Genomic DNA, 23,706 nt, shown 5'->3' with positions numbered 1-23,706 from the left:
TCCTATGAGGCGAAAAATTGTGGCAAAAGGCAAGCTTACAGGCCTCCAAGGCTTTCTTATGAAAATAAGTAAGCTTGAACGGAAGTTTGTTGCATTTAAAATCATTAAATAGTAGGCCTAGGAACATTAAATAGCATTAAATAGTAGGAACATTAGTTATAGTAGCTATGTGAGAAATATCCGGATGATATTTAGATTTTTGTATCCAATAGATGCCTATATGTAATGTCCCATACATACTTTTTTTAACGAATATACTGTTTAACCGTCGTAAAGTAACTTAAGCAGTTTATCTAATGTACTTCGACAGATTACGGACGCAGATGTTTTCATCTAACGTTATTCTTCTCGCCCAATGGGTTTTCCAGCGCACCAAATAGGCCCAACGTCATTTTGGAGAGCTTTTAAAGTTTTGAATAAGTGTAGTAGAGTTTCTGTGTTTTGTTTTGTTTATAGAGCCTACTGTTGCCCACAGGTCTTTAACGTTACCTAATTTTTTTGTATAGTCTTAAACGCTCTAGCGGCATATTGTTGCTATGGTTACTTCAGGCAATTTATGTACTCGAGGCACGAGCACCTTAAATTGTCAAATGAATGTGTAGTCTTACATATTTTTAATCCCTACCAATCCTGCTTTGACTTCCTTTATTACATTACCCACCCCCTGGTTTAATTTATATGGTTAAATAATAGTAGGCCACGCCCTTAATGATCTTTCATTATACCAGCTGTTGAAGAACTATGCGTATAACCACCCTGCCCGGACAGCAAAGAGTTAACGCGACTGAGGAAATCCTATCTGGTTGGTCACACTCACACTGAGAAATGCGATTATACTGCCTCAGTTTAACACGGGCGGGCAAGCGGACGGACTGCGCACTATGCGATCCTTCTCACAGAAAGCTTATTCTACACGGTTACAGACGATTCCGCTGATCTCAAAACGATACGAGCAAAATAGAGAAGCCATTATTATTGCTAGGACAGAACTGATGTTTTCAGCGGGATTTCGGCTGCCCCTGACAGAACCCACACCGGGCCGGGAACACGCTTTGAGAACGGACTGCAGTTCGGCGTCCAGCAGGTGAATGGCCAGGTGCTCGTTCACGTGCGACGGATCCTCTGGCTGCTGGCCGTCTTAACGTGATTAGCGTGCTGTTTTTAAGAACTGTGCCGATCCGCTTCTCCTCTTGAATTCAAAGAAGAGACAATCAGTGCGTCACTGGACCATGAAGCACCACCATCAGTTGTTTAGATGTTTTTGGCGAACTCTCGTCACTCTTCTTCTGTTTGAAGGCACCCCTCTCATGAGGTTTAGGGGGTCCCTCACTCTGACCCTAAACAGGGATGACAGCAGTTTCACACTGCAGCAGGACGCGCGGATAACTCACCCCTCTCACAGTGGTATGGAATAGCTACTCCGCTTTAAATATTGAATTGAAGAAATGTGTTGCATCAAAAATTGCGTCAAAGCAGTTAATAGTTCTTTTAGAGGTTTTTGTGATGCACAGATTGCGCTCTATTTTGTTTGTACTGCACACAGAGTGTGTCATCATTAGAATCAGTCCAGCCCCACTAACATTAACAGTCTCATGAAGTTCAGGGCAAAAATAAATAAATCCCCATTTCAAATGGTGTGGCGGATTTGAGGTGTTTAGCTGTGTATGCTCAATTAACTTTATGTTTGAACAAATATCTACACAAAATTATCTTTAAATTATTAATATTCTTCACTATTGTTAAAAAGTACAGAGGGTGAAGAAACATGAAGAAAGAAAGATTTGCATTTATGCATACTATAGACGCTTTTACATGTGACTTGCATTCCATTTTATGGGATTCAGCGCATGAATTTGGTGTTGTTAGTGCCATGCTCCAGTGTTTGATCCATCACAGTCTACTTAGAGAAACACAGCGGACAGCTCAGCTATTTTAGTTAGTCTGATAAGTCACAGGCTCAGCAGACTGTCATTTACCCTAAGCATAGGCTCAATGTTTGTAAACTGCTCAGAGTATCATGTTGGACTGTTGATTCTTGAGAATAATTGCAAACTTCAATCCTAGAGGTATGTTGTCTCGGCAAGTTTGGCCATTTTTGGCTCGTAGTTTTCTGAGGCAGATTGACCGTATGCTTCTGATGGAGTTTAGAGGCCATGCAAACCAGTGCTGTAGATGTGTGTTCCAGCACAGCTGTCAGTCACAGACTAAACAACAGCTGCCCTCACAACACAGCTCACTCTTTTACTCGCTCACAGTGTGTTCCTTTTAGGAAACCTGTATATGAGTGTGCATTTGAGTTCTGAAAACCGTTCTGAATCTGATTATAACAACAACAACAAAACACAAAAATCTCATCAACACAACTTTCATTCTTTGCATAAATATATAAGAATACAAATAAAATGGTGGATTGTTACATGACTGAAAGACAGATGGAATAATATCACTGGTCTGATATAACTTTTTGTCCCTGTTTTGTCCCTTTTTTTTTTTTTTTTGTCATGCAGGGAGATTTTTGGCAATGTTAGCCAAATGAATAACCAGTAATTACCCAAGTAGTTGGGTTGCATTGACTATTCTCTGTTTAACAAATTGAACCACCTGTCATTTTGACTATTTTTTTTAGTAAACAATATGAAATGAATTTGCAGGGGAAACAAGCTTTTGAAATTGTCACACTGTAAAAAAAAAAGGTTGCTGCCTTAAATGTTTAAGTACAATCAACTTTGACTTAAATTACATAATTAAACTGAAATTAGTTGAATCTTGTATAACATATAGTGGAAAATTGCTTAAATTATTTTGATGAGTTAAAGCAGATTTCTTTTGTAAAGGATGACTAGTTATAGACTAAGTTTTAATAATCATTCTAATGCTGTGAGAATAGAAAAGTCCACAGTTATAATGATAATGGTAATAACAAACGAACAATATGGTTGGAATCACTTTCAGAACAATCTTTTCCTAACTGATGAACAATAAAACATTGATGGATGTGCAAAATATTGACTGCTCTACAGAGATTAATTTGAGATTGGATATCTGGATAATTTATTTTATACTATACTTTTATACTATACTATAATTTTTTTTCAATTAACTAGGAAAATTGACACGTTTTTGCACACGTGGATGACGTTTCATAGGAAAATATGAGGTTTATGAACTAAAGTTTATCTCTTTCTACAGTCACAAGTCAGAGAGAGCTAAAGCCTCTAGTGAAGACAAGGCCATTTGCTGTGGTGGATGGAGTTAGGAGAAGCCTGAGTGAAGTTTTACAGGTAGGTTTTTGCTCCGTCTAATAAATAATTAATCACGCTAAAATAGCATGTTAAATTGACTAACATCACATCATGTCATCATGGCTGTGTGGATAACATTCCTTGTTACTGGAACTGGTAATAAAACGTGTGTGTGTGTGTGTGTGTGTGTGTGTGTGTGGACTGAGGAGTGGGGGAATTCAGCAGGACATGACTTCAGTTGCTCTCAGCTGCACAGGAAATGTCCGTCCCCATAATGTTGCCTCTAGTTCCTCTCCTCTCAGATCATACTTTATGTCAGGAAGTTTCCAACGGAATATGTCAACACACCTACATTCTTCCTCCAGGACAGGACAGACATGCACACCAAACCCACCCCCCTCTCCTAACCTTTAATTACTCATTCGCTCTCATCATTTTTATTCTCAACAGTGTGATATAAGAAATGATCCCTGGGTTACAAGCTGATACATTTATTTTGTCATGCACAGTAAAGCAGTTTATCTGTGCCTGGCTGAATCACAGAAACCGAGGCAACGATGGTCTGTTTTTAGCATGTTTTCCCATCAAGAGGAAAGGCGGGTGATGGCTTGGGTGTGTGTGCATTTTTATGAATACAGTCTGTTGATTATAATCGGTGTCCTCAAACCATCCACCACCCACTAACTGGAGCTCATCTATATCAGTACAGCAATTAGAAAGAGTTCTTATACACCGATATTGTTTCAGTGCTATTCTATCTCTAATACATTCTACTCACGTTTTAATGCAGTTTAAAAGGGAACTGAAACGAAATAGGAAGTACAGGTGATATAACAGATGTGTTATTGTTATTTGTGGTAGGACACTTAAAACTGCTGAAGTAGTTACAAAGGTAGAAGTAGAAGCAAGTAGAAACAGTGATATTAGTTTGTTGTTTTGTTACTATGGCGCAGCCATCTTGAACTTCAACGGTCCGTGACATCACTGGCATGGTAGGCTACCTTGACAGCTCCAGCAAAATGTCATATCAAGAGCATAACCGATCGAGAGGGGGGTCTTATCAATCTTAATCAAGGTTCAAAAATGTTGATCTGTCCAACAAGCGAATATAACTCCTCCGATGCCATCAAGGACCGAATAACCTGCATGTTCAGTTCAGTTCCCCTTTAACATGTAGTCATATGCCACACAGCTTTATTTACATTCACACACAATTAAAAATTGTGGCTACTAAGCTTAGGATACCATGTACTTATACAAAATGATTGAAAGTGACTCTGAAAGTGTTCTCTGCACTACTTTGTAGTGTGAAACATACATTGCTAGTGAAGACTGATTCTCTAGCAAGTTACTTTGATGAACCCTTTCTTTCAGCACTATCTTTAAGTGAGTCAAAAACATACCGGTGTGATAAGTGAAGGCCAATTCCTGTTTAAATAACCCTTCGGATTTAGCAGGGGTGAATTTAGTGATTTGGTGTGAAATATAGAAATGGGGTCCAACACAATTGCACACAATTACCTGGATCATCCTTGAGGTTCCTTTCTCTGTTGTGATGCTTTCTGCTGCACGACAGTGTCTATAGTTGTGTCCAATTGTTCTAGGTTTTTCAGGTACATGTTATTATTGCTTTTATTCTTGTTTTAGACCCTGAAAATTGCAACAGTAGGCTATGGTGAAATCACACATGGAACTGTCTGAGCGGCGGCGTGTGGCTTAGACTTGCCATATCATAATTTTCATACCAGTGCAGTTGCTCAATATTTAGTTATTTCTTCAGCTGTATCAGTTTCATAATTAATCTGACTCACTTACTCAACTGCACATCTTTCATTTTATCATGTGCGACTCCATGAACCAAGAACTAATGCTGTAGGTAAAGATATACATTAAACATTTTGTCGGTGGCAAAATTGTGCCAAAAAATAAAGGATAAATCAATTAAATGAACACACACTTATTAGAATAATTCTAGAAACATCTAAATTAAATAATAATAGTAATAACCATATGAGCAGTTAAGGCACATGCAAACAGTGATATCTGGCACAATCCTCATCCTCCACCCATTCTCCCCTTCCCTTACGCACTCTTTTTTCCTCCACCCTCAGCTAGCCTCTAAAAGTACCCCACCCAGCATTCATCTGCTGCTGAGGTCATCGCGCTGCATACTGCATGTGCTCAGGGACATTACCTCAGACAGAGAGAGACGCTCATAAGAGAGGCAATAACGGAATAGAGGGAGAAAGAGGAAACAGGAGAACAGATTGGCTGAGGCAGAGAGAGAAAGAGGGGAAAGGGAGAAGCAAATATGAGTATTCATGGATGGAGTGGTTAAAGGGATAGTTCACCAAAAAGAAAGAAGAATATTCTGTAATGATTTACTGTGATTTTGTTTCTGTTGGAGAACACGATTGGCTCATTTAATGCAATTAGTCTTGAAGAGGACGGATGGTTTAACTTTAAAGCTTCAAAAAGCACCATAACAGTATCAAAAAAGTGGTCCTGAAATTGTATTTTCAGGTTTTTTGAATATCTGGATCAGTAAACAAATCATTCATACTGGTTTTATTAAAATATTTGACTCAAAAGAATAATTTGTTCACAAATTAGTCTTTCCTCATGCACCTATCAGAAAGAGCTATAGGGCAGATATTAAGATTTTCAGTAACAAGTTTTTAATTTTCCTCGCACTCAAAAGACTTCATATGGTGCTTAATACCGGTATGTGTTTTTTTGAAGCTTGAAAACCTGACTTCTCATTCATTGTATTTGTATGGAAAAGTGTCTACAGTCTAAATATCTCATTTGTTTTAGTAAAGAAAGGTCACATGAGATTGGAATGACCTAAAAGAGAGTACATCATAACAATAATAACAACAGAAATGTTAATTCCGAGTCAGTATTCAGTAACACTACTTGAAGCCTTTATGCACAATGCATTATAAAGGTAGGCTTTTCATAATGTACATTGCAATGCATTATATCTTTACATGAATCATTTGTCAATGTAAATAAACAATGTCCCCTTGGAAAATTAAAATGCCTACCAGTTTTGTGGGTCCTGGCAGCGACCATGCACGCATACACTCTTTTTTTCATCTTTGCCTCAGGCACTAGTTTGACTTGCCAATGGTTGTTCAGAGACAAGCGATCCACCCATTCCCAGTGAACTGCAGTCAGTTCCCAGGAGTTCATAGTGAAAGCGCTCACAAGAACCATCTGATAGTAATAAACATAGCCTACACATAGACGTCTATGGTTATGTAGGAAACCTGAACAATGCTGGAACAGTATCTGATGGTTGAATGTGGGCTTCAGTTTTTGTGAATAACCCAGAGGTTCGATTCTGGAAGAAAGTGTGTATGGGTGTGTCATTAAAATTTTCATCAAAATTTTCATCAAAATATAATAACTTGCTCCACCTCTGCAGCTTTTCTTTTTAGCATCACATGTAGACAGGGAAATTAATGTTAACTAGTAACCAAACACCAACTGGCATTGTTTTAGACTACTAGGTGATGCAGCCAAATACTTGCCAACAGTGATTTAATGTCAGTCAACATAAATATAATAAGCTCACTCACTGCAATAATAGGTGTGTTCGACTTGAAACGGTCCTGCGCACTCCAGACCAATCGGTGTACGACATCAAAGTACCGTGAGAGTGATCAGATTGCTGCTCCATATGCTTTTGAATCGCTCTCGCTGTAATCGGTCTGTGCAGCGCCGCTTCAAGTCAAACACACCTATTAACAAATATTGATCATTTTAAAAAGAAACATCACAAGCTCTCTATTCAATTACCATTTCTATTCTGATTCATTTGAGTATTTAAGCCTGTAATGTGCATATTTATGAAAGAAATGTTCAGCTATTAATTATTACAGAAAGTCCATTCCAGTTCAATTGCTTTTTTTTTTAAACGGATCATTTTGTGAGTCTTTTTGAATGATTTATTAAAAAGGAGTTATTTGTTTCTTAAATTAGACTGCATGGTTGCTTTGCATGCTTTTGAGAATTAAGACTAGCTCACTGGGACTTCCAGACAAATAGAGAGAACAGATGTAACCTTTACTTTTAAAGTGAGTTTGCTATGAGAGATGCCCGACTTGCTTTGACTGGCAGGGAAAGAGAGCAGCCAGTTAAACCTGTTCTGAATGGCTGGTGCAGAGAGAGGTCAGATAGACCTGATTTTATTGGCTGAGAGAAGGAGTGGTCAATAAAGTGAGCTGTTCCCATTAGCACATTGGAGAAAAGCAGGAAACGGTAGCAGTGGTATAACAGGAAGCTGAGTGGCGTTTCACTTTTTCAGTAGGCTGCTGAATGTGTGTGCGAGCCAAGGGGATGTGATAGAATGGCAGGAAAAGGTGCTTAGAATAGGAAGTGAGATGAGAGAAAGGCACAGAAAAAGTCTGGAGGAGGGGAAGTCTGTTTATAGCCCGGTTCACCCTCTAAAATAAAGCTATTTTGTCCTCTCAGAGAACCCATCTTTTCTTCTGGTCATGTGCTGATGCAGTGATTCCAAACCACCGCATGTATGGATACTTTGGAAGACGTTACAAACCTATAAAACAGATTATAATTTTAGATAAATAACTTTCATAGCAGAATGTATGTGCTACTTGTATGTCCATTTGTCCACTCACAATACTCAGTTATTTTTTATTGTAAGAATAAATAATGCAATTACATAAGTATGATGATTTGTATTAACTATTCATATGTTTTTATTAATTAATAATATTTTTTTCAAAAAAGGTATACTTTCCTTGCTAATTTAGGGGCCAAAATATTGATAGAAATAAAGAAATATACTGATGTTCTGCAGGTTTAACATAAAATGTGTTTTCCTTCACAAAGAAAACATGATGTCACTTGAATAAAGACATTTGTTTGTAACATTTGCTGAGGGAGCAGTAGGACTCAAAAATTATATCTAACAAATACACTATTCAGATAATCTCTTTATAACATGAAATCTCTCATTCTCTCCAGAATGGTCACCCTGACAGATTGCAGTGTGGTTTACAAGTGGGAAGCAGCTTGTATATCCTGGACCTGGAAAAAAACCAGTAAGTAATTTCCTGCGAGTCTAATCAGCAGCTAATGAAGATAAAATCATAATATATGGACATTTTTTGGCAGAGATCTTTTGCCAAAGCCGCCTAATGTGTTCTACTATCTGCCAAATGGAACTGGGGTATCCATGAAGGAGAGCCTAGTGGTGAGTGGAGACCTTCATACACACGCGCATGTTTATTTCATTGCGCCTTTTGCAATGTTACTCTTATTGAAGCAACTTAATGTACATTTGATCTGTTCCTTTGTCAGACACATTGCTACTATCACGGTTCAGTGCAAGGTTTCCCTCAGTCCCGCGTGGCTCTCAGCTCCTGCTCTGGGTTACGGTAATATTTCCTTTACTTTTTTCAAATATACAGATGTTTCTTGCAGTCATATACCTCACTGACCACTTCCTTTGAGATATTCTACTGAATTATGGTCATTGCTAAACTTTAAACAATGCTGTGGCTTAATTTATTAGTAAACTGTAAGACCAGCTTATAGTTCAGAGATCATGGGGCTGTTAGTTTGTGAGAAGGAACATGAAAGAGTGTGAAAGCAATGGAGTTTACCAGAATTATTAGAACTGATTGTTTATGGGTTTGAGATCCGTTTTGTGATGTTATTATTAGTATCATATTAATGACCAAATTGACCACATACACTACTGTTCAAAAGTTTGTGGTCTGTAAGATTGTTTTTTTAAAGGGCTGCATTACTTTGATATACAGTAAAATAGTAATATTGGGAAATATTACTACAATTTCAAATAAATGTTTTCTATTTTAGTATTGGAGTGTAATTTTTTCCTGTGATAGCAAAGCTGAATTTTCAGCATCATTACTCCAGTCTTCAGTGTCACATGATCCAGCAGAAATCAATCTAATATGCTGATTTTCTGCTCAAGAAACATTTCTTATTATTATCAATGTTAAAAACAGTTGTGCTGCTTAATATTTTTGTAAAAACGGTGATACGTTTTTAAAAGGATCCTTTGATGAAGAAAGTTCAGTAAAACCAGCATTTATTTTAAATTGAAATCTTTTGTGGCATATTTAAGTTTTATTGTGACTTTTGGTCAATTTAATGCATTATTTATATCAATAAAAATCCCACTTACCACCACTATTGAACTGCAATGTATTTACAACCCATACACCTAATTTGAGTATACATTTATCATATGTCTGTATCAGATGTGTGTGTGTGAACATGTTCACTCTTGTGTTAGTCAGTAATGACACTTCTTTTTCTCTCCACAGGGGATTGATAGTCATTAACGCCACACTAAGCTTTGAGCTACATCCTGAGGAAGAAGAGCATGGAAAAGACGAGGAAGGGAGTGGAGAAATGGAAGGATGGCTACACGTGATCTACCCGACGAACTCGCAAACATCTGAGTCTAGAGACTGTGGAGTGTCACACACCTCTATTCCTCCCATTCAGATCATCCCACACACACACAGGGTGAGCATGTGAGCTGTGTGCATATGTGTATTTATAGGTATGCATATTTATCTGATTGTTCTCATGATCCTTTTCTGCTGTTGCGTGACAGAGTAAGAGAGACATTCTTTTAGAGACCAAATATATTGAGCTGGTGTTGGTGGCGGATCATAAGGAGGTAAGAGAGTAGAGGAATCTGTCTCTCTCACACACACACACACACACACACACACACACACACACACACACACACACACACACACACACACACACACACACACACACACACACACACACACACACACACACACACACACACACACACACACACACACAGTCATAAGACACTTACGCCCTCTACTGGTGAATATACTGCATCACATCTACTCTTAATTGGTTTACTGTGACCCTGGATCACAAAACCAGTCACATGTTGCACGGGTATATTTGTGGCAATAGCCAACAATACATTGTATGGGTCAAAATGATCTATTTTTCTTTTATGCCAAGAATTATTAGGATATTAAGTAAAGATCATGTTTCATGAAGATATTTTGTAAATTTCCTACCGTAAATATATAAAACATTTATTTTTGTGAGTGAATGCAGCACAATCGCGAACATAAATGGACAACTTTAAAGGCGATTTTTAAAGGCAGTTTTTAATCTGTTTCCATTCTTTTTCTGTGTCTTCCTCACAGTATATGAATTATCAGAAGAATAATAAAACCATGATTTACCGCATGTTGGATGTGGCAAACCAAGTAGACTGGGTAAGTTATATATCTAAATGTACATGTGTTCTGGCATTCAGAAGTTTGTGTTGGGTAAGATCTTTTTATGTTTCTGAAAGAAGTCTCTAATGCTCACCTAGGCTACATTAATTTGATCAAAAATACAGTTAAAACGGTAATATTCCTGAATAAAAAGAAGAAGAAAAAAAGCTGCATTTTCATCAGCCATTACTCCAGTCTTCAGTGTCACATGATCCACCCGAAATCATTATAATATGCTGATTTGCTGCTCAAAAATGTCTTATTTAACAATGATGAAAACAGTTGTGCTGCTTAATATTGTTGTGGAAACTGTAATATTTTTTTTTCAGGATTCGTTAATGAATAGAAAGTTGAAAGGAACCACATTTATTCTAAATAGAAATGTTACTTTTGTAACTATATCTATAAATTTTTACTGTCACTTTTGTTCAATTTAATATGCCTTTGCTAAATGAAAGTATTCATTTTGTTAAAAAAAAAAAAACTCTTTTGAACAGTAGTGTAAATATCAAAACATGCGTTCAGAGCAGTACACCTGGAAACCTGGAAATAAACAAACGCAATGTAAAATTGTTAATTGTGATGAAATGTTTTGATATGAAGTGAATAAGAAATGTTTAAGATTCTACACTACTTCTAGATCACTAATTGAGTAAGCAAATTTGTGACATTGATCATGATGCGACTCTTTTGTACAGACGGTTAAATGTGCCTGCTTCCATTATAGCACTTCAATTCTCAAATGATGCTGGAGAACATGATCCTCAGCTTTTACTTATGAAGTCCAGCTTGAGTGCTGCTCATAAAGTATTTATAATGATAATTTTTTTTTTTTAGAAAATTGCTAAATATGTTGCCTGCTATGGGAGCCTTGCCACCCCATATTAGCTATTTAGCTATTAGTACGGCACTATTGGATTGTGTCAGTATCAGTAACTGACACGTTTCGGGGATTCGTTTCTATTACTAACTTAACCTCAATTTCCTGAGATAGCGGGAATGAGCATTGCATAACTTGTCAAGCTACTACGCTTGCTCACGAGTTGACTCTACTGCTCCTCAGTCGAAAGATTATGATGATATGGCATTCAGTGCGACTTATATAGGCAGTCTGCCATTGTTTGTGCAGGTGCACAGACGTGAACCAGTCAGGCTTCAGTATTCAGAGAAAAAGCTTTTCCCATATGCGTCAGTAACCCACGCTATGCTCGTTCCCGTTATCTCAGGGAACCGAGGTTACGTTAGTTACTGAAACATTTTTTCAATATTTTTAGTTAATATTAACAATACTGCTAGTCACCATACATATTCTGAAGGCACTAGTGAGTCTTAGACTCTGTTTAAATCTCTGCCTGGGCCTCTGTCTCAGTTCTACAGGCCGCTGAATGTACGTGTGGCTCTGCTGGGATTGGAGATCTGGAGTGACCAGGACAAGATTCAAGTGGATAAAAGTCCCACTGAAACCCTAAACCGCTTCCTGGATTGGAGGACCAGGGAGCTACTACCACGACTGCGGCATGACAATGCACAGCTGATCATGTATGTCGAGATTCACAGAAATATGCGCTCAGTGTGATCGGGTATTAATAGACAAGGAAATAATTCAGAATTGCGATATGTGCTTATATATGTTAGGGGTGAGCCATTTGATGGGACGACAGTCGGCATGGCGTCTCAGTCCTCCATGTGCTCAAAGGATCGGTCAGGAGGAGTGAACGTGGTGAGAGAAATCGTTCATTTAATCTTGGTCTTTATGCAATAAGTTAGATCTTGTTCTAGTATTCACCTGTGTTTCCTGTACTGTAGGATCACCTTGTGAGTGTGTTAGGTGTGGCATCAACGGTGGCTCATGAGTTGGGTCACAACCTGGGAATGAGTCACGACACGGCCGACAGGCGCTGCCAGTGCCAGAACGAGCCTCGGCTTGGGGGCTGCATTATGGAGCCCTCCACTGGGTGAGTGAAAAACTGTGTGTCTTTGATTTGATATTATATCATTAGTGATAAATCATGCATCAAAAAGTAAATGCTCCCATGTGCAGGTTTATGCCCGGTCAGCTCTTTAGCAGCTGCAGCGAACGGGATCTCTCTCTCAGTCTACTGCACGGTGGCGGTATGTGTCTGTTTAATGTGCCTCAGCCAGAGAGCCTTCTGGGAGGTCCGCGCTGCGGGAACCTGTATGTGGAGAAAGGAGAGGAGTGTGACTGCGGCCTGCTGGATGTAAGAAACCGCTTCCTGCCTATTGGTTCCTGGTTCTGCTTCATTTACCGGTGACTTACGACAAAGTGCATGTGACAACTTAAAGGAATATTTCATCTAAAAATGAACATTCTGTCATAATTTACTTACCTTTGTGTTTTTCCAAACCTGCATGCCTTTTTTACTTCTGTGGAACAAAAAGTAAAAAGTATTGTTTCAGAGCAGAAAGAAAGTCATACAGGTTTGAGTAAATAATTGTAAAAAAAGAAAAAAGGGTGTACTACTATCCCCTTTAAGCTGACAGGAAACATTACAGGCACAAATAGTAAATCATCAGATGGATTTTAATAATCGCGATTCTATCTTCTACCGATTCACAAATATCACAAATCTATTTTTGAATGTTGGTTAATAATATGTTTTCAGAGCAAAAATGGCAGAAGTGTAAGAATGTATCGTACAGTAACAGTTTCAGATAAAATATGATAATAATTAATTTAATAAGTTAAGAAAAATATTGAGACTCCCACCGCACGTTATCATCCAGAAATGAAAGACGTGGAAAAAACTGAGAAGTTGTACTACATATCAAATCAAATCATTAGATTTCAAATGATTCCCACCCCTAATCGTAATTTATAGGATTGTAAAACAATAAAATGTTGTAATATGCTCTTCACCTCTATAATCTGCTTCCTATTTGTGTCTGTTCAGGAATGCAACGATCCTTGCTGCAATGCCAGCACGTGTAAACTGGTTCCCGGGGCCCAGTGCTCTTCTGATGGCATCTGCTGTGAGAACTGCAAGGTTTGTAAGTTTGCTTATAAATAATTTACTCACTTAGACATGTGCCGCTAATTCTACTCTCTCACTGCATCCCAATCATCTCTTTCCGCATAGTTGCGTGTGGCCGGGTCCGTGTGTCGGGAGCCGTTGGGAGAGTGTGATTTGCCAGAGTACTGCACCGGCACTTCCCCCTACTGTCCTCCCAATGTGTTTCTGCAGAACGGAGAGTCATGCAAGGACAGTTCCTCCTACTGCTACAGCGGCGTGTGTGCCAGTCTGGACGAGCAGTGCCAAATGCTCTGGGGATCGAGTGAGTGTCACACACTCCACAATGATGATTCTGATGATTCTCAAATAGTGTCTAGATTTATTGTGGTTCGTTCTCTGTTCTCTCCGCCCCTCTAAGACTCCACCCACGCTCCACCTATCTGCTTCTCATCTGTGAATAAGCAGGGCAATAAGTACGGAAACTGTGGCCAGATGCCCAACGGATCCTACATTCCCTGTTTGAAAGGGTGAGGACTTGTAGCCTGGATATTGTTGTTTCCTAAAATGTTTAGTATCCAGTAGTGTGTGACTTTTTTTTTGCATTTATTTTACAAGCATAATTACCAACAAATTGTGCAAAAAAACCTCTGCACGAATGTTGTGTAATTACATTGCATTTTATGAAGATACGGCTGTAATCTTTGTTTTAAAATGTGCTCTATTTTGCTAAGGGATGTGCACTGTGGTAGGATCCAGTGTCAGGGTGGAAGTGAACGTCCCCTGCTGGGCTCCAACTCTGAGATTCTGACCACAACGGTCATACTGAACCAGAGTGACTTTACCTGCCGGGGGACCTATTTTAATCTGGGTGATGATGTTTCTGACCCAGCCATGGTGTCCCAGGGGACGGCCTGTGGGCCCAACAAGGTGAGTCTATATAAAATGTGTCCTTTTTTAAGTTTGTTAATTTAATACATTTAATACAGATTTAGTGTGTTTAATAAAACAAAAAATAGGGTTAGAGATTTTCTACACTCAAGCAATTTATATATATCATTTTTATTTATTAAGGATGTAAAAGTAACAGTAAAGAATTTTACATCGTTGCAAACAAATTCTGTTGCAAATAAATGCTGTTCTTTTGAACTTTTATTCATCAAAAAATCCTGAAAAAATCTGTAAAAATATTAAGCAGTTCAACTGTTTCTTGAACTTCAAATCGGCAGAATGCTGATAGAATGATTTCTGAAGGATCATGTGACACTGAAGACTGGAGTAATGGCTGCTGGAAAATCACCTTTGCCATCACAGAAATTAATTACATTTCAAAATATCTTCAAATACAGACAATTATTTTAAATTGTAATAATATTTCATAATTTTAAATAATATATAGATATCTATTTATGTCCTAATAAAAATACTTTATTTATTTAAAACATTGTACAGGTATTTATTGTAACATTGTATTCTCAGGCATGTGTGGACCAACGATGCAGGGACGTGTCCATGTTTGGTGTTGAAGAGTGTCGAAGGAAGTGCAATGGCCAAGGGGTGAGGAGGGGGGAGGGGAGGAGCAGACAAAGAGGGATGAGTCACTTAAACCTACAGTTTCACTTTTTCCTTCTCTATTTTGTCTTCGTATATGTAGGTGTGTAACAGTAATAAGAATTGTCACTGTGCTGAGGGCTGGGCTCCTCCTGACTGCAGATACTCTGGAACCGGAGGCAGTGTGGACAGCGGCCCTGCTCGAGAGCCCAGAGGTACTACACACACACACAAACACATCATTACATTGATTATATTGCCGTGCTAATGTTTAGCCTCATTTTTGTTTGTATACAGATTCAGATCCTGCGCGGGTGGCTCTTCTGGTCATTTTCCTGTTTGTGTTGCCGGTCTCACTGCTGTTTGTCGCACTCCGCTTCCCCCGCTGTCGACGAGGCCTCGTTTACCTCGGCCACACCCCCTTCAGCAAGACCCGACAGAGCCGGTAAAACTGATCAAAAGACACACGGACAGAGAGATGACTTACATTATTGATGCAATTTATCTCACTTTACTGTATTCCCCCGAAATGATTCATTGAGGGTCAATATCATGAGATATAATAATAATAATAATAATTGATTAAATAATAGATTAAAAACGCAATTCATTTTCAAATTTGCCTTGATCTTTTGACATATAAGCGGTCTCTGTACCATTAAAACATCCTGCAAGTTACAAAGCTTAAAACATCCTACTCATTATAAACAAAGGATTTATTTAAATAAGCCCCGAAAACAACTCTTGTGAATATTGTAAGTGATTTCATAATGCTTTGTCTGTAAATGACGGTCTTATTTGGATAATGTTTTCAAAAAACATACTCGTATGCAATAGCGAGTGGACATTGATACTGTTTCCTATGCGATGACCTTACCCAATCATAACAGTGTCCGTTTATTGACGCCCCTTAAAAACGGATCATTTCGAAATGAGGGTTAAAAAAATAATACTTTTTCCACATATATATATATTTTTTTTTTGTCCAAAAAACTTTATTAACATTATAAGTGAACCTCTTCCTTGAGGTTCCTCTGTCATGACCCCTTTAATATTACTTGATGGTTACACCATAAAAGTCATTATATTAAAACTTTTCTTAAAAACTGTATAAAGGTTTTTTAAAAACATATGAAACCAACATACATACAAAGAGTCCATTTCTAAAAATGTGGGTGTTTTAAACTAGATTATTAAAAGATTTGTCCTTTTCTTTGTTGTGGACACTTATTTGTCATTGACCCTTGGAAAAAAATGATCAGATCATCATTGTAATTCGATAAACCCACCTCAGCATATCAGTGTAAAAAACTGATAAAACCATCAGTGTAAAAAGTTTTATCAGTGTAAAAAACACTGCTGACAAAAAAACAACAGCCAGACAGAAATAACAACCTGAAGTGTTAATATGAGATAAAAGAGAAGATCCTTCATAAGAGTCATAGATCATATGATAAATCATTAATGATAATGTTTTACTGTGTTTTACCCATGATGCAGTGGGGTCTCGGTGGCCTATATTGAATACTGTGTGAAGGAGGAAAACCGGAGGTATCTGTGAATGTGGAGCTTCAGTTTGTTAGCCGTAGCTATACTTGGTTATACATTAGTTGAACACTAGTCTCTCACCAGCAGGGGCTTTGAATGGCAATGAAAAACTGAATATAAAATTGGGCTCAACATTGGCTGTCATTGACAAGCTCCTCTCTGGCTGTGGGACTTCCAGCAAAACCGTCACAATGAAGAGTTTTTCAAATTTATTTAACACACCAGAGGTCTGTGTTGCTGGAAGAAAAAATGTTTGTTTAATCTCAAATGTTAAGTGTCTCCCTGCTAGCTGTCTTTCCCACACAGTTCTCCAGTTCCCTATTACACAACAGTACTGGTGTATGTATGTGAAGTAGATTTATATAGTGAGATACATTTTTATCTTTGTGATTCAGTTATTATCGGTATAAAATGTATGTAAAATTGATCACCAACAATGTTCTCATCGAGTGTCTAAAAAAAGTGTGTAATATTGTGAATATCTTGTATTTTCCTCACAGAACTCCTGCCATGGAGCTAGCGAATGCTCGAAATGGAGATCAGGTGCAACCGCTCAGGTACCAGTGGCCCCTCCAGAGCGACATCCCTCTCACCCAGGCTATCAGCAAGGTACAGTAAATCTGCTCTTCATGCTCCCGAGCATCTGGCCCATTCGATGATACGATTACTGGAGCTTGATCTTCTATAATGTGGTGTAGAGTTACTGAGAGTCAGAAGTAGAGAAATTAGCCCCCAGTGAGGGTCACTATGTCCAGAGAGGAAATAATATCCGAGCAAGCTGCTGGTAGCTGGTGATCATGCACAATGAAATGTATTATAGTTGTACACTGTATGTATACTGGTACCAAAAAACATACAGTGGTAGGCCTACCTAAAAAATATATATAATTTAGTATCATGTGATGAAGATTTTGACAACTACCACTGTAAATTTGGGTTCAGTATTTTTTTTAATCTTTTCGAAAGTATTATCTTATGCTCACAACGACAGTATTTATATGATCAAAAATACACTATATAAAAAGTAATATTCTGAAATATTATTACAATTTAAAATAACTGTTGTATTTGAATCAATTTTAAAATGTAATTCATGGCTGTAATGGCAAAGCTGAATTTTTCAGTAGCCATTACTCCAGTCTTCAGTGTCACATGATCCGTCAGAAATCATTCTAATATGATGATTTGGTGCTCAAGAAACATTTCTTGTTAATATCAATGTTGAATACAGTTCTTTTGCGTAAAACTAAATAAACCTTTTCTGAATAAAAAGTTAAAAGGAACAGACTTTGAAATTGAAATCTGAAATCAATTGAATGCGTCATTGCTGAATAAAAGTACTGAACAGACTTTTCTATGGTAGTGTAAATTCTGTAATTTAGCTATAAATCAAATTAAATAATAGCAAACAAATTAATTGTTGAACCCAACACTTTAAAACAAAAATATTTAAGCCTAAAAATGTTTAACTAATGAACTAGTAAAATAAGTGAATATAAGTTAAATAATATTTGTCATTATTAAATCTATTATATGAATATATTTACAGTAGTCTCATTGCATCAGTTGCCCAACCCTGTTTAATTGTTGCCTCAGGTACAGATATAGTATCCAATGCTAAGAAAACAAAGCTAGTATTATATCAAAGCCAAACTTCTGGATTTGTTCCAGCTCTAGAATGTATGCAATGGTCCTTTGTAGTAGATTATTAACAGATGCAAATTCCTAGTTAAAGGCACAATATGTAGGTTTTCGCCGCCAGATGTCGCATTTTCAAAACAATAACAAAGGCAAAGCTTGATGACGCTATGAAGGAGAGTGGAAAGATGGGAGATGTTGTTTTCCCCATCCAGAGATTCGGAATTCATGAATCATGTTCACGGATGAGGTAATGAACTAGTTTTTGTATTACCTGTACGTTTGATCACACTATTTTATGTCATCATAATAAATTAGCTGCAAGGAACGTGAAATGTAATGCTATATTAGCCTGTTACTGATATGTAACTATTTGTCAAATGATTTGGTGGGTTAATGCTGCGCAGTTCTAAGTGTTTAAAACAATCATACTAAAAGTACATTGCATGTACAAGCAATGGCTAAATATTTTTGTGCAACACATACTGTGTTTAATTTCACTGCCATAAACTTGGTCACCAGACTTGATTAAAAGCGTTACTGAAGTACAAAGAAAGTGCAATATAACTGTATGTGTACAATAATTAATATATATTTGCTTACCTGACAATTAAAACACACACGAGAGTGGAATCTCTGTCAAGTCCAAGTTTGCCGTGAAGCTCTCTCCATCTTGGAAACGCCACACCGATATTGATCCTTGTTTTATTTCTGCATTTGTCCCAAAGCCTGCTTGCCTCGTTTGATCTATTTTTACTTTTTTGGGATTTTCTGTACTCGACAATAAATAATTGTGATGACTGAACGACACAACAGCGCCATGCTAGATTCTGTGTCTCATTAGCGGCTTATGGAATCTATGTGTATATACCGTACTTCTATGGTTTCTACAAGCGGAAACCGAGAATAGTGCAGGTATTACGTCATTGATAGGTGACAATGGACGAGCCATTATTTTAAACTGGAATTTCTCTGGATTTACAAATGTATATCAAATATAATATAAAAATATATCACACTGTGCAAGTGGTTTTTGGATATGTTATTACAAAAATCCTACATATTGTGCCTTTAAGGAGAACCATTGAAAGGTCAAGCAAACCTACTGAGAGGTGAGACCTATTGAGGGGTTCCAAAATGGGTCTAGTTGACTCTTTCAGTGATCAGATGAAAAAGATCTAATGAATGATAAAAAATGTGCTTGATGCAGTAAAACCAAAGGCCAAATGCTTTTGGTGACTGTTTGTAACACATATGTTGCTCCTCCGTCAAACATTCCCTGCATGAATTTTTGTTCCTACACAAGCAGCAAAAATATCTTACAGTAACTAGTTAACTGAAGCTCCAGTCTCCTTTGCTTCTGCTGCCACCGTAACAATACCAGACAATTTTTCTTGGCTTACTGTTATGCCTAAAACAGCTAACCAACTTTTCTTATTATAACGTGCATGTGCTGTAAAAGTTCCCTCTCTACTACCCCCTCCACAACACTTTTGTCTTGTTAGGTCCAGCACAGGCCTGCTCCTCCAACTAAACCTCTTCCACCCGATCCTGTCTCTAAACCCGCTCAGGTAAATCTCATCATGCTCACTAAGCTTGTGAGGAATAGAGACGTATAGAGCTGATCTGGTGGATGTAGCGGTGTGTTATAAATACAAGCCATTACTGTTTTATTGCTCTTTCTGGTTCTTCAGTTGGCAGGGCATTGGCCCGCCCCTCCCACCAAACCCCTCCCTCCTGACCCTGCCCCCTCAGAGAGCAAGATGCAGTGCAAGGTAGAGGGAGCACTTGCTGCTGTAGCTGCCATGCTTAACTGTCTGTTATTTTGTCTTGACCCAAAGTGTCTACCTTTAGAAACTCACTCCATGTTCCTAGTCGTGGTCCAAGTCTTTGTGTGGTTTTGCATGTGTAGTTGTGCTTGTGTCCCTGTCATTTGGGTTTAACAGTGAGATTTTGGTGTTTTGTGCATGTGGATGGGCTGATGGTTCCTCTGGAGTGAATGGAGGGTGTAGAGATCAGACTGAGGGAGAGCATGTCATCTGAAATATTTTCAAATAGCACCATAAAGAAAAAGTTTCAATCTAATTCATCATAACATAAAATCCTACAACATTTCTAGTAATAAAATTGAGGTCAGTTGTCTTGAATGCTAATGCTTAATATCTTTAGAATAATTCGATTTGTAAACAAATATTACCCCCCCCCCACACACACACACACACACACACACACATACATACACATTTTTCACACAACCACTATAGACAATATCACAATAGACACAATTCACTATGTGATACATTAATATTCATTTGTAATTCATCCTATATAATATCCCCCCCCCCCCCCCAATGAATATTAATACATCACATACAGTGAATTTCATCAAATCTTTAACCAATCTTAGTTCCCTTATGTGGAAAAATTATCTGCTCCTGTTGAGTTATTATCTCACCAATACTAGTTATAATAATCCACCAACACTAGAAGCAACGACTTTTTGTTGTTATTTATGAGTGTTTCAAGCACTTTTTCACACCTGAAGTTAGCTTGATTGAAGCTTTGAATATCAAAGAGATATTTTTTATTTTTCGGTTTTATTATTATTATTATTATTATTAGCTTATTTTTTTCACCCTCAATTTCTGTTTTATTTTTATTTTTCGGTTTTATTATTATTTTCAATAAATCTATATATATATATATACTACCACCCTCCACAATGAAATCTGACCAGTTAAAGGAGTCAAATAACATCACTATTAATAATAACTGGAATATAAAAATATTTAAGGATACACATATCAGGACTTGACATTAACACCTGCCAAATGGGGGCGGATTTCAGCTGTGGTGTGAAACGCATATACAATTTTCAATTGTATTCTTTTAAAAAGGCATCTGAAATAATGAACTAAGTGTAATTTTTAGATTTGTCAAAAGTAAAGATTTTTTGATATATATGAATTGCTGAATTGCTTCTAATACAAATTTTCCGCAGAATGGATACACGATACCAGCTGCGCTTTCTCGCTCTCTCATCTCTCTAACAGCGAGTTGACACACAAACCCGCATCCCTTCACTCACTCGTTTCTTTTGTTGTGGGTGAATATTGTTGGTGCCCAGCATTGTTGCGCGTATTACGCATCATTTTGCTCATTCCAGCTGATTTTGTGCTCACACCCAAAGTGCGCACATAAAGCCGCCTCTCAGTACTAAATTGAGTCCTTTTGCGCTGCTTATTGGGCTTAAACAGTCAAATACACACAAAATAATGTCAAAATACCCGTCTTGGGGAGTATTCACGTAAACACAGTAAGTTATGTTTTAAGTGAACATCTTTGCATCAGGTCTTAAAGTGACAGCAGCCTAATAAACCTGCTGCCAAATTATGAAATGATAATATAAAAAAATATCTATATGGTTTTCTCTATAGTTAATATCTATAGTATACCCCCTCCCCTCCCCCCATCAAAATGTATGAGTTTGAATAAGTTTTATCTCTCCCAGTCTCTCTGCAAGGTGAAAACAGAAATATTTGAGAAGCATCTTGCTGGAATGAATCAGAGGAATCAGTTGTGCAGTGCATGGCCTGTGATTCAGTCCGGTCTCAGATAAATATTCTTACGATCAAAGGGGAAATCACGATGGAATAGTTTGATTCCCAATGATTTGAAAAATTGTACAACAAGTTAGTCTCACTGAGCACCTGCTTTTCTCTGTCACATGGCTGCATCTGCGACTGTACGTCTAGCCCACAGGAACTCGACCGGCTGCACCAAGCAAGCCCCTCCCTCCTGACCCTGTCCTCTCTACCCGACAGGTATCACCACAGGCGTGTAAAGTGTAGCCCTCTATTAACAACACTAATGTGCTCTTGTATCTAATTATCTCATAGCAGTGCTATTTGAACTACAATAAATTGCAAATTGAACCTATAAGTCCATACTGACTCTGTATCACCTCGTCCTGTTTCAGAACCCTGTTCCTCCCAAACCTCCGGTTCCCAAGAAACCACTGCCTGTGGATCCTTCACCCCACCCTCCTCCATCCCCACTGCTGGGACATTCAGGATCTGCTGCATCTTCATCATTTTACTCGCGTAACCCTGTGTCGGCTGCTGCTCCTGCCAGGTGAGAGGACCCTCACCCTTCATGCTTTTTTCATTTTCATGCAAATGAATAATATTCAACAGGCAATGGAGTAAAATATTGTCTTTGGGGAAAAGTGTAATCTGATAAAAGTCTTATTTATATGTACAGACCTGCTCCTCATCCACCTTTACGGAGACAGCAGTACCGTGGGAAACCCCATGCTCCTCACCCAGTATAGTCAGGAAGGAAACGCTGGCCTGGCTGCAAATTTCTGGACTGCAATTCTGGACATTTTTCCCTCAGTATTTTGTCTTGTTTTCCAAAAAACAATATCTGAGTTTCTATAAAACGAGATATATTTGAGAATAAAAATGGCATAAGATATTAAGATAATACATACATTTCAATATAACTAATTTTGTTAGATTTAATTAATGGGGTAATACAAGGGTTAAGAAAATTAAATGTATTCTCTTAATATCTCATACAATTTAAGTACATTTATTACAAGGACTTTTACTGGGAAACAAGACAAACACACTGATTAAGAAAAAGATTTGGGACACTACGTGATGTAGATTTGCACAATTCTATTTGCACTGACCATGAGTGAGGAGTTGCTTCTGCAGGGTGAACATTAACATCTGTACAGGCCTCTGTTGCTCTGCATCTGGATCAGAACTTCATCTTCGAACTCATTACGAGGCTCATTGGGCCATCGGAGGAATTACAGACTCCAATGAAGGTGAAAGGATATTATAACTCTGAAGACAAAAAAACTACAAAGTGGATATACTGTACATTCCTTTTGCGATTCAGATGCTCAGTTCAATGCATGGAAACAGGATATGACGAGATGATGCCTTGAGGAAGGAATCCTGATTTCTTTCTCTGAGATGCTGTATGCATGCTCGATTTGCCTGCCTATAGAAGATCGGATCTTTTCCTACAGAATCTCTTCGGTGCCTAATTAATTTGCCACACATTTCATCAAGGATGGTTCTAATACACTCACACCAAAACTGAAATTCAGAACTCTTCATTTTGATTTCGAGCTGAAAACTCTGGTGTATTACATTCCGTTTAACATCAGCTGGTCTCGGTACAGACATCAGCATTGGACACAAACACACATATGGTCTCTGTAAAGTCTTTATATATATATAAATATAATGTCTTATATATCGATATCAAGACAACTCAGATTGCAAATTTTGACCGTAAATGCTGCTGCAGGGACAAAGCTGGCTGATTGGAAGATGAAGATCGCCTTTTTGATCAAAGCACTGAAGAAGGTATATGAAGATATTTAAGTGTATTTTGAAATATGCAGTATTTTTAATGCAATAAACATGGGATCTATTTTTACAGTTG

At 37.9% G+C, this 23,706-nt stretch overlaps 1 protein-coding gene across 13 annotated transcripts; it reads left to right on the top strand.

Annotated features, from left to right (window-relative positions):
* Positions 1-635: 635 nt before the first annotated feature.
* Positions 636-23,706, top strand: adam15 (ADAM metallopeptidase domain 15). Of its 13 annotated transcripts, XM_079624812.1 has the most exons (26): positions 636-1,404; positions 3,190-3,281; positions 8,241-8,317; positions 8,391-8,469; positions 8,577-8,653; positions 9,572-9,776; positions 9,868-9,933; positions 10,457-10,528; positions 11,901-12,070; positions 12,167-12,251; positions 12,338-12,486; positions 12,573-12,750; positions 13,444-13,536; positions 13,630-13,825; positions 13,922-14,030; positions 14,235-14,430; positions 14,980-15,057; positions 15,155-15,266; positions 15,349-15,496; positions 16,552-16,602; positions 17,100-17,208; positions 19,743-19,808; positions 19,932-20,012; positions 21,993-22,061; positions 22,217-22,371; positions 22,501-23,705. In XM_079624812.1, exons 1-26 carry the CDS (start codon positions 1,230-1,232, stop codon positions 22,568-22,570), a joined length of 2,958 nt encoding a protein of 985 aa, XP_079480938.1. In that variant the 5' UTR covers positions 636-1,229; the 3' UTR covers positions 22,571-23,705. The 13 variants fall into 13 exon arrangements, with proteins under 13 accessions (XP_079480938.1, XP_079480944.1, XP_079480940.1 ...); XM_079624818.1 differs by lacking the exon at positions 19,932-20,012 and having other exon boundaries at positions 22,501-23,706; XM_079624814.1 differs by lacking the exon at positions 19,932-20,012 and having other exon boundaries at positions 12,573-12,800; positions 13,444-13,540; positions 22,501-23,706.

Source organism: Phoxinus phoxinus (genome assembly GCF_949152265.1).
Source record: "Phoxinus phoxinus genome assembly, chromosome: 10".
Lineage (NCBI taxonomy): Eukaryota > Metazoa > Chordata > Actinopteri > Cypriniformes > Leuciscidae > Phoxinus > Phoxinus phoxinus.
The sequence above is the reverse complement of the archived record's forward strand: the minus strand, read 5'-3'. Positions and strand labels throughout refer to the sequence as shown.